We start from the raw sequence: 11,826 nt of genomic DNA on the forward strand, positions 1-11,826 counted from the left end.
GGGCGCCAAGGCATCTTTAGTTCTATGTACAGTCCAGAACGTCCTGGAAGGAGGGATATCTAAAATCAAGTTACATACTCAGGAGAGGGATCAGATTGATAGCCACCCCTTACATGGCTAACCATTGGCGATGTTGACATAACCCTATTGGTTGGTAACAATCTAGTCCCGTCTTTGATTAGATTTTATAATCATTAGTTTTGGAAAGATTTTCTTGTCTCGGCCGCAGCCATAGCAACAGCTCTGCAAATGCCGATTCCCGATCATATCGCTGCTATGTCGAGTACCGGCAGGCTGGGCAAGTCTCCGAGTTGCGCGCTCGATTCCGTTCTATGACTGCCCATGTTGCCATGTAGACTGCCTACATACACACAGAACAGTGTTGCATGTTCGTATCAAACAATTACAATGTGGATAATTGTTCCACCGTAGGAACCGGACGGCAGAGACCTGCAGTAGTGTTTGAGGGGAAGTCGAACTTGGCCGTCAGCTGTAAGCGGGATGGACCCTTGTCGCGGCCACGTCCTGCAACTTGGGGGTTTTTGTCTGGTCCCTACATCCATGGATGTACGTATGTACCTAGACAGTGGCTTAAGCCTACCTAACCTCCAAGCAAGCGGTGAATGCTCTGATGTGTTACGATGCATACTATACCTAGCAACGATATGTATCTCTGAAACAGAGAACAGTTTTCAAGATGGGGGTACATCAGTAGTTTCCATAGAGTTAACTACTACAATGTACATGCTAGACGCGGTCCGTTATCGCACAGAAACTAACCGGGATGTCCGGCGTCACCAGTGAAAATATCCCGGAACTGAAAGAAAATGGGAAAAATTCCTCTGGCATGCGCCGAATTGCCACAAATGTCTGAGCCGGATTCAGCCTGTCTTCTAAAAACCGTTTCCCGTAACTGGTTAGTGCCTTGTTCAATTATGAACAGAAACATCTCTTTGGCCTAGCCCGGTCTGCCAAAGGATTCTTCCGTCATCCCGTGTCCTCCTGGCCTCTCCGGTCGGGGGCGTCGAGGGTTGCGGGTCACACCACTCCACCTCTCCCCATTTGTCACGATAGATCTCCAGACCCTCTTCTTCGGCGCCTCGCCAAGTTAACAGAAGTGGATCCAAGCTCCACCGAATAGTGATCTTCGTATCGTAGCGTACTGTGGCTAGTATTTGCGCCGGGCGTAGCTGATGACCCCTGACCGCTCTCTTCTCGAGGGCGGATTTAATAAACCCTCCCCCGTCCCACGTAGATGTCGAGGCTCCGGCTAGTGTCATGACTCGCCAACAGACTACCGAAAGAGTTTCTCCCCACGAACGCCTGAAGATTATCTTCACGCAATAAGATCCACCGCACCTAAGCGCCAGCTTTGACCCATTTCTGACTAAGTCGAAATTATCGTCACCACCTATTATTGGTAGCATTTGGGCTATCGATCCGCCACAAACTCTGAACCGAAGACCGAAGAGCGTCTTATTGCTCACTTGACCCTAAGGCTCATTAGTTTCGTCGTAACTCGACTCTAATACAAACTAGCTACACATTGCATCACTACCTAGTTCAAAATACTTTTGGCGCATCAATAGCGCTTATCACCGAGCAACATCTCTTTTGCAGATTTTGAACTTGAAATTACCTACTTACAAGAATTCAACATGGTTGAAATTCTCCGAGCCCCCTCACTGGGACAGTCGTTATCCCCAGGGACATCTGATATGATGGAGATGTCGAACAGATTCCTCGAAGTCGATCTCGGTCCAGCCTCGGACTCATCGGCGGTAGCAATGCAGCAACAGAAGGGATCCGTGAAGGAAGCAGGATCCAAAAAGGGCCTTTCTCATGTGCCTCGGCGTGCTTTCACCTCGACTGATTATCCGGCGTCGGTCAACGCATCCACCGTTCTGCGGAAACAACACCGTCTGCTCACTCCAGTCGGCACGCCGCGGGCGGTGGCAGAAAAGGCGGAGACAGATTCGTATTTCGAGTCGCAACCGCACGAATCTACTTCAAACCCGATCTCCCCATCACCCCGAGCGACAAACCCCGCCCAGACCAAGCGCCCGATTCTACCGGGTCCGCTACGGTCGTACTCAGTGACTGACGTCGAACCAGTGCCCTTCACGCACCAGCCGGGAGTAGCGCTCACGCTAGAGGATCTTCCGCCGGAGCTGCACTACGCCGTCTTCGACTTCCTAGACCCGATCGATAGCACGTGCCTAGGGCTGACGAGCACGCACTTCTACGCCATTCACAAGCGGATGCACGGGAAGGTGGCGCTGTCGGCGCGACGGCAAGGACCAAACGACATGGAGTGGGTGTGGCGGAACGCGTTCATCTCGGGACCGTTCGTGGCAGGCGGCGGCGTGGGCAAGCAAAACTCCCTCGCGATGCTGTCCCCGCGCGGCCAGGTCTACTGTCGCAAGTGTCGGACCGCGCGCTGTGAGCTACATAACCACATCCGTGAATGGGTTGGCAACGACGCGGAATACTGTGAGGTATCCCAGAAATTCGGACCCGCTGCCCCCGAGAAGGCCAAAGCGTTCTGCTTCAGGAGCTCCCCGAAGCACCCGCACCGGTGCGGCAGACATACGCGCCAGCAGCGAGCAGTTCGTCTTTCTTGATGATTGCGAAATGAACGCTTACCTCATTCGCAAGATGAAATAAACTCGATATACATATAATATATCTATACTTATATTTATATATGCCTTGGCTTCGAAGCCGGGATCGACTTCTATATCATAAGATCGAGAAATGCCTCACACCCACTCGCGCTTGTCTGCCCACACCGGTGGAATTTGGTTGAGAGGCACCAACTGCGGGGTGCGGGTTTCGCAGGGCCGTGCTTCAGGATTTGTATTTGGACGAATACCTCGGATTGCCATATAGTTTGGCGACATGTAAGGCAAGGATTAAGGCAACATGCGACGGCGAGAATATATGGGAACATATACTTAAGCTAGAATGACTTGACTGATATACCAATGAATGAATAAACAAGTAAAACTAAATGAAATATATGTGTAAAAGGATCGTAAGGGAATACTCGGTGATGGTAAGATATGAGATAATTGGAGATGGCTTCACCCTCAACTTTACTCCGATTGGTAATTTCTACGAAATGAGCACAAACTACGGCTATACTCGTTTAATACAAACGCTTTACTATCAAATGACTACCTGCTGTTATAGGCATGTATTAAACATATTAATTTAATGAATTTCTTGTAATTGAATCTCAATACAACATCAGTCGCACATGCCTGAAAGTTAATAAAGTTGAACCTTCAACATTGTCATAGCTTAATATTACCTCAAAAAGAGCTAGGTCAAATAGTTGACGTGGCTTGACCTAATGCCGGTGGCTGGATAAGCGAGCCACACCCGTGCCGATGAGGGCCTACTATATCAAAACGTGTTCAGCTAATTGGCGAATCATGACGCCACTGACATCTTCCGAAACTGGAATCGAATGATTGATTGATTTTTTTTCTCAAAATTTGATAATTTTGATAATTGATGACAACTACATGGATAAGAGACTTGGCGAGAAAATAACAGCATTAGAAGTAGCATTGTCGAATTTGTGCAATTTTAAAAGACACCTTTTCGAGATATTTCTTTCTTACTACAACCCCTTTTATGACTAGCGTGATAACCCTGATTGATCTTCTTAAACCGGGAGCAAGGGGTACCTGGTAGATCGAAAAGAAAGTTCAGTGGCCCTTCAGTGTGTCCTCATTTTTCTTTATCGATATATCAGATACCGATGTTCACGGAGGACCGTGGTTTCTGTGTTACCATTAACATCATACTAGGTACAAATCCACTTTCTAAGCTTCGGGTACTTAGACACGTTTACATCTCTTTAACTATAATTTGTCGGGAGTTATTGGACCTGTCTTATCACTCTCTATAATATTACAACTCCAACTTCACTTGTCAACCTGTTAACTCGTTACTCCCATATCCAATGTCAACGATTCTAGCTTGGTTCTAGCAAGTTAATTACTGGAAGTCAATTGCTAGTAGCATTAAAGACTTATGACGCTTGCCCAAGACTTCCTTAGTCAAAGAACCAATTAACGCTACTGCGGCGGGTACCCCATTTTCCGGATCCCTTTGACGGGGAAGCTGCGCACTTACCTGAGAGGAGCTGCATATAGTGTGTTCCATGGTGTATGGTGTATACTGTATCGTTGCAGTCTCGTTAACTCGACTAAAACTTGACTGGACCTGCGTGTCATCCTTCCTAATACATACATAAGCTTTAAGCTCCAACTTCCAACCTCAACGCGTCAATTTCTGATAGCTCTTAACAACATCCTCGGCAAGATTTTGGTCTGCTTTAGACTTCGTTTCGTCTTGGTGTTCCAATCATTACTTCCCTCCTTCCTCCTTCCACTGAAACAAAGATGTCGTCGCCGTCGAATTCCTCTCACGCTGGCAAGCGCAAACGCCCAGCAATTTCAAGCACCTCCAAGATGGACGAAAACCCTCTCCTTCAGCCATCTTCCCGAGATGCATCCGGAGAAGAAGGGGACACCACCGCACCCGAATCTGGAAGGCTTACACACCGCAAGTCGGAATCTACGGGTAATTCGAATCCAGCGAAACGCCAACGAGCCAATTCCGATCGTGCCTCCGCCATAGAAACCACCGACTATACCGCAGATCCTGGTGAACCCAGTGACACTACCGAGGCCAGCATTGACATTGCAGACCGGGTCGCTAGGAAGAGCAGGAAGTCCAGTTCTAAGGAAATGCCGGCACATGAGGATGAGGAAAAGAAGAAGCAAGCTGCTATGCTACCACCCCCAACCGGCCGCCTGGTACACCCTGTCGGATACAGAACAAATCCCCCACCTACCGGTCGCACCATAAGAGTATATGCCGATGGTGTCTTTGACTTATTTCACTTAGGGTATGTATATATTGTTTAGGGAGAGCGGTTTCTTGTTTGTTACCCTCAAAAAAAACAAAGCTGACTTTTTGACAGTCACATGCGTCAACTCGAACAGGCCAAGAAAGCATTTGACGATGTCTACTTGATCGTTGGTGTTACGGGAGATGAAGAGACGCACAAACGCAAGGGCCTCACGGTCCTCTCGGGCAGCGAACGTGCCGAGACGCTAAGACATTGCAAGTGGGTTGACGAGGTCGTTGAGAACTGTCCTTGGATTGTGACGCCCGAGTTTCTCGAGAAACACCGGATTGATTATGTTGCCCATGATGATATCCCTTACGGTGCTGCCGAAGGTGACGATATCTACGCTCCTATCAAGAAGGCTGGCAAATTTTTGGTAACCCAACGAACCGAGGGTGTCAGCACAACGGGTATTATTACAAAGTAAGTTGCTATGATGTTAAGTTTATTTTAAATGTTATAGATCATAGTGCTTACTTAAGCTACTTTAGGATTGTTCGCGACTACGAGAAGTACATTGCGCGTCAATTGAAGCGAGGAACAACGCGCCAGGAGCTCAACGTGAGCTGGCTCAAGAAGAACGAGCTAGATATTAAGCGACATGTTCAGGACTTGCGTGATAACATCAGGGCAAACTGGACTACGACCGGCCAGGAACTTAGCCGTGAGCTTCGACAATATTGGCCCGCGAGCAGACCTCAGAGTCCATCACCGGCAAACCGATTTTCCATGCCCGCCACTCCAGGCTCAAACGGCGATGCCAATCTACGAGAAGCCGCCACTGTGGCTGCTGCTGCTAGGTCACCCACTACACCAGGGGAGAGACTTGGAGCTCCTAATGATTTTATCACTGGGTATACCATCGGCTTAATCGGTGGCGTAAGATCTTGGGTAAGATTCTTAATTCCCTAGCATGGATTATGTTCATAACTAACATGAATAGATGACTAAGAATCGACGTAACCTCCGGGACAGCCGGCCGGCCAGCGACGATGATTCAGAAAGTGACGATAAGAACGACAAGAACAATGACCGTGGGCGGCTAGTTGCGTCGGCTAGTTAGTTACATAGGCCATTCGCCCGCCTTCGTGTCCGTGAAAAAGGCGTCAGATCGTACGACGGGGACAGCCAATTCGGCTCAGAGGACGAAGGAGACGTCGAAAATAACCGAGACGTTGATGATTAGGGATCGGGGCATACAGAAAAATCATTAAACAGGAACGAACGGCGTTGATGGATTTTGCATCGTCCTGACACCGCACAAAATTGAGCCCCGTTGCTGGGTCCGGGATGGGGATGTCGGAGGTCATGAATTAAAGGTGTGGTGTAGACGGAAAACTTGGACGACTCCACTGCTTTTGTGTGTTCAATCCCATCTGATAGAGCTACGTAATAACAAACATGAATGTTCATGACTGATTTATGCGCGTTTTGGGGGACTTGGGTGATTTGGAATTGGGAATTAGATTGCCTTTGAAGTTTTATTTCGTAGTGGTATTATGTGCTGCTGATTGGGCTATCTGTGGGGATCGTGGATGATGCGCTCTGCCCCTTTAACAACTTAATGGCTAACTTCGTCATTGAGTGCCATAGCAGCAGTCTGATCTATGAAGGGTTTCGAGTCCTAAATATTTTATAGATATACCAAATGAACGGGGAGTGTAGAGTACTGAGACGCGATGTAAGTGCCTAACTACCTACCTATAGGTATCTGCGTAGTAGGTATGTAGGTGTAGGTAAGCTCTCAATCCTCTTGCTATGTGCGTCGGGGAAGTGAGGCCCTCACTACTATCCACCTATCATATGATCCTCCTGGTTTCTACTATCTTACGTACATGAAGCCAAAGCCCATTGGATCCTCTATATTGTAGAGCTTGGCCATATTCCAAGCCTCGACGACAAGGTGAGCGTGGGATATTGAGCACCGATATCGTTTACGATGGACGGTAAAGCAAGTAATCTCGTATGACACATCCACGCGGCCATCTGTTTCGTTTTCCTGTGCAATAAATGTAACAGTGGCTTATACAATATGGCTGATAGCTCTTCCTAACCTTACAGTACGTGCCTCTTACTTGCTGTAGGCATTCTCGTTTATGTAGGGCTACCTTATAGAGTTACACTACATAGGAAAGATATACCGTCATGTCAAGGGTATATTAAAATTCACATGCTTGCTGATATGAAGATCGTGCCAGTCGTTGAGGCGATCGTCAAGCTTATCACGCTGTCGAGTGGCGAGGTGTAGAAAAGCTTGTAGCCTTACCAATAGTCGTGCTTGTACGAATACTTGAATGTATATTCGGCGACTATGTTAGGTGTTTGGAATCGCCATCATATATGAGTTTAATATCGTCGTCGTACCAAGCGTCGCAATGCTGTGCCGTATGTAACCCAACTGATTAGATTTAAATTCCACAGGAGCACTAGAGAAGCTGCGATAGGATGATCACAGTTAACCGAACTACGTGGGGGGTATATAGCAGCGAAGATAGACGTGGTAGTATAAGCCACGAGACGATCTCATACATTGTAGGATAGGGGTGATGGCAGGCTCTGAGGCAAGGGGTAGCTCTGGGCGTATCCATAGAGAGACTGTTGCCAGACAGCTCATAACCCAGGATAGCTGTATCAGAAGCTGAAACTCAAGTATCTGGGATCCCAGGCCGGTCTTGGAGAGTAGTCCTAGGATTTAGAGTATTGGTAAAAAGTTGGTAAGGCAGTCAGTAGTGTCAAGTTGCCCCTTTCATCAGCGTAGCCCCACACACCGACTAATATAAGCCTCAGACGTATAGGTAAATTGAAGGTTGCAATTTACGACAGGATGGGGCATATTTCTCGAGATGTGTACCCCGAACTGGTGGTTGTATGTCTGGATACTAGATGCGTAGGTGGCTAGAATTACTCTATACATGCCTTTTGCAGTATAAGCTTCCCCAGGGGCCACTAGTATTGACCTGCATAGGTAGGTGGTATAGAGACATGCCAGTAATCGAGAGCCTTTCCACATAGGAACCAGATGCCTACGACGTTAACACAGATGAGGCTAGATTGTGAACTACCTTGGACTTATAATAGACATACCTCGCTCGGATTGATTTGATATATGTTGGTATTAAGCAAGGTTTGTATGCTATTTAGCAGTAGTACCAAGAAAAGCGACTTATAATAGTATATCCTTTAATAGATACTGAATATGTTGAAATTGCGAACAACGATGTATTCGTCCTGCTTAATAAATCCTAACTCCCCTCGAAGCTATTCCAGGTGCTTAGTGACTGTACAGAAGGACCCGCCCGTTTCAGGATAAGAACATGCTTCTCTGGAAGTCGATAGGCCAATGCAGAAGAGAAACGTAATATATGCGTTATTGTGGTGTGAAGATGGGGTCTTAGAAGCGGGACGCAGTATTGGAAACTCAGGGGGCGACGCTGCCTAGGCATGTAGGCTTCCTCTACAAGCCATCGAGAGTATTCGGGTGGCGTTCCGAGAGTCACCTCCCCCAACATGTTCCAAGCCATCTTTTCTCTATCCCCGTACTACTGCATCGGTGTGGAGGGAGAACTAAGAATATTCATTGATGAGGTCCACTCTCCGACTAGAGACATCGGACGACGGACGACCATATGCATATGAACCTGTATCATTGCCACAGAAGCCCAAACGATAGGACGACAAAATAACCTCACCGTTTCTCGGACCTAGAAATAGAGTCAACTTCCGAGAAAGTGTAACTCTTACGAGGCGATACTAGGCGATACTTCCAAAAACACATACCGTCTAGAAACAGAGAGGACGTTGGGACATGCCAAGCACAGCCGTGATCTAGCTCCGATCCAGCCGGTAATCGCCATAATGAACATATCCCAAGGCTGTCGGACCGGTAGGGGTGCTATACGATGGATTAGTATGCAAGAGTCTAAATATTGCTTTCTCTTCTCTCCCATGGAGCGAGGCTAAGTCGAACTCGATATAGTCGACGAAGCAGATGCAAGGTACAACGCGGTGAGCCGGCAGCCAACGCCAGGCTTGGCACATTTGCCGCGATACCTAGGTATATAGGTACCTACCTACATACTTAGTAGGTAGATATTATCATCTACTTAGTACCGAATTAGAATGAGGATCGAAGACATGCAGATAACTCTAGATCACTCAAGTTGAAAGATCTCGTGTCGCTATACCGCGGCAATGTGGAACCGACAAAGTCGAGAGAGAGTTTTAAGAGTTTTGAGTGTTGAGATGACGTTGAGGTGGAAGAATAGGCACGTTTTCCGACCAGTCATATCGGTGGATGATGCATGTCTCGTGTTATGGCAGTGAGTACCACGCGATTATGTAGGATTCTACGGCACACCGCGCTTGTGCAGCTGATAAGAACATAATACAATAAGACATGCTGCCTTATATGGCATCATTGGCTTGATTGTCGCCGAAAAGAGAAGAGCTGGCCGGGACACTATTAGAAGTCTTGCAGGAAGAAAGAACCATTTTGGTTATGGGCACTCACACAAATGTGGCTGTTCGGAGCCAGATGCGGAATGCGGCAGAGCCAAGACATTCGAAGGCTCACACAAACATGTTGGACGGGAGCTATTTTGGCGACCGGATTTGAGATGATGAATGATGAACGATGTAAAGGAGGGTAGAAGGTAAGTACAAAGTAGTTAGGTGTATATGATGTATGTGGTGTATGTAGTGCATGTAGTGAGTGCATGTGGTGGTAATGTAGGTGTGTGGTAATGAAGGTGGTATATTAGTATATACGCCAATACATCCATACACACCAACGCAGCCTGCCTAAAAATAACACCTAAGCGCCCGCTGTCTAAGCAAAAGGTCTGTACCTACCTAGGTAGAAGTAGGGCAACTCGTGTTACATAACCTTAACTTACTATTCCCTGCGACGTTGAAAAGTTGAAACATTGGATAGGGTTAAGTTAGAAACATTACAATATAAAGTTTAACGTACACAAATCTATACATACTACATGTAGGCATATACTACCTAAGGCAGGTACTTTATAAATATATGTATAAAGGAGGCTGGGTGCAGAATCTATAGCAAGTGGGGCAAGAACGATTCGATATTCCGTGATTGCTAAACTAAGGCACTTACCAAGTATCTAGGCACCTAGGCACCTAGGCACCGAGGTTATACAAATTGCTGCGGGCAACTGCTATTCAATTGATTAATTGATTGATGTTGCTAAGAATGGCCACATGCCGTTTGCACTTGCATCAGATATGTCGCCGTTCGATCCCGCAAATTCCACACCTGAATGTTGTGGAAGCCGGGGGAAGAAGGTTCGATGAAAGAACCGTCTTACATAGTAGTGGCGTTTTCTTTGCAACACACCACCGGAAAGAGATTCATACAAAACACTGTATCTACGACATGCGTCGAGAAGGAAAAAACGTGGGAACCCTGTTGTGTAAGACTATTACGTGCCGAGGGAGGTGTCTAGTTGATCGATACATGTACAATCCTGCTCTATTAATCTACGTACCCTTCCTGACTTCCAATGGCTGCCAGCCCTATCCGGCCCTATCCTGCCTTATCCTGCCCTATCGTGCTTATTGACCGTGAAGATAGGTCGGGAGAAACATTCTTCACACGCTTCTATGCAGGTCATCCCTCGGCATCATGTGTATGTACCTGGAATGAAACTCATCTAGACCCCAACTCATTAAATATCTAGGTCGACACCTAGGTAGACACCTAGTATGCCGATGCTAATAGGTCGGTGTTTAGTTTATCTCCATCCCTTTCGATAGTACCTACTTACTGACATACAAGCAGAGACCACCAGTTCTCGTGGCTTTTTTTGGACCCCATTCGCCTTATCGCAAATCTTCTTCGGATCACTGCCGATGGCGTCTGGTATCGAAATAGCCGCCACATCTGAATACACGCGATCATGAAACATATCGAAGTAGATCCCTAGCCTTGGCCAGCTTTGATTGCTTACTCAAATATGTTTATTTGATTTTTCTCCATCGTTCTGCATTGGTCCGGGCCATCTATATTCTACTCTGGGCTGCTGTCTAGGCTTACTACCACACTTATGATACGATGATACAGGTGTTAGTATCCGTTCTAATTCCTTAATGCCAGTGACGTCTATCAGTTATTAATAGAATCGCTTCGCAGTAGGGCAAAGTGGGTTGTCTAACGATTTTGTCCAATTAGCCCTTCCAAAGTCCATCCAAGCCCCCTTTTGCGGTACCAGTACATCCATAATCCTGGCCTACCACGGGTCGAGCTGGAAAAGGCAGACCAATGAGAACGAGAACTCCAGCCTGAAGGATTCGCCCCGCATGTACCCCTAGTCTTACACCTGGGCAGCGGGCCGTGCAAAGCTTAGGTTGTAACGTAGGGAACTTAACAAGCAAAAACGACAGTATTATACTGTTCGCTGTTCACTGTCTGTCTATTATCCCAAACATGCTCCCCCAGAATATGTACCTATGTACATACCTAGGGGTATGTATCTGCCCCGAACGGACAGAACACAGAGCCCCCTGTGCCATTAACAAGCCGATGGATTCGCCAAACCGTGGGGAAGCTTTGAAGAAGTTAAGAAATCTTGGAAATCCCCGACATCTATGATTTATAATCAATGCTTATTTTGGGGATTGCTTGTTATTCTTGTCTTTCTTATACCAATGTCTCGTGACTCCGGAGATATCGCCTTTTCAAGTTTTTGCTAATGAGCACTAGGGAGTCAGCCGTGTAGATAGGCAGGTAGGTAAGTTACCATCGTTTTGGCGTGGTGTTTCAGAATTGCTCTATGCAGCGCTCTGGAGTCTGGATAAGCGGCAGAAGCGCCGGCTGTTTCCTTCAACGGCAGCGGACCATATATGCGAATCAGAAGGCGACCGACTCTCTGGAG

General features: G+C 47.1%; 3 protein-coding genes across 3 annotated transcripts; 2 read left to right on the top strand and 1 right to left on the bottom strand.

Moving 5' to 3' along the window:
* Positions 1-1,543: 1,543 nt before the first annotated feature.
* GGS22DRAFT_132757 (uncharacterized protein) lies at positions 1,544-2,681 on the top strand. The gene has a single exon (XM_047958508.1). It carries the CDS (start codon positions 1,659-1,661, stop codon positions 2,622-2,624), a length of 966 nt encoding a protein of 321 aa, XP_047819533.1. The 5' UTR covers positions 1,544-1,658; the 3' UTR covers positions 2,625-2,681.
* On the bottom strand, positions 2,681-3,085 carry GGS22DRAFT_132760 (uncharacterized protein). The gene has a single exon (XM_047958509.1). It carries the CDS (start codon positions 2,951-2,953, stop codon positions 2,738-2,740), a length of 216 nt encoding a protein of 71 aa, XP_047819534.1. The 5' UTR covers positions 2,954-3,085; the 3' UTR covers positions 2,681-2,737.
* A 1,214-nt stretch (positions 3,086-4,299) lies between these two features.
* Positions 4,300-6,053, top strand: GGS22DRAFT_132777 (choline-phosphate cytidylyltransferase). The gene is made up of 4 exons (XM_047958510.1): positions 4,300-4,927; positions 5,003-5,353; positions 5,422-5,821; positions 5,874-6,053. The coding sequence occupies exons 1-4, from the start codon at positions 4,419-4,421 to the stop codon at positions 5,991-5,993; spliced, it is 1,380 nt and encodes a 459-aa protein (XP_047819535.1). The 5' UTR covers positions 4,300-4,418; the 3' UTR covers positions 5,994-6,053.
* Positions 6,054-11,826: the final 5,773 nt, after the last annotated feature.

This window comes from Annulohypoxylon maeteangense (assembly GCF_022496945.1).
Source record: "Annulohypoxylon maeteangense strain CBS 123835 unplaced genomic scaffold GGS22scaffold_7, whole genome shotgun sequence".
Lineage (NCBI taxonomy): Eukaryota > Fungi > Ascomycota > Sordariomycetes > Xylariales > Hypoxylaceae > Annulohypoxylon > Annulohypoxylon maeteangense.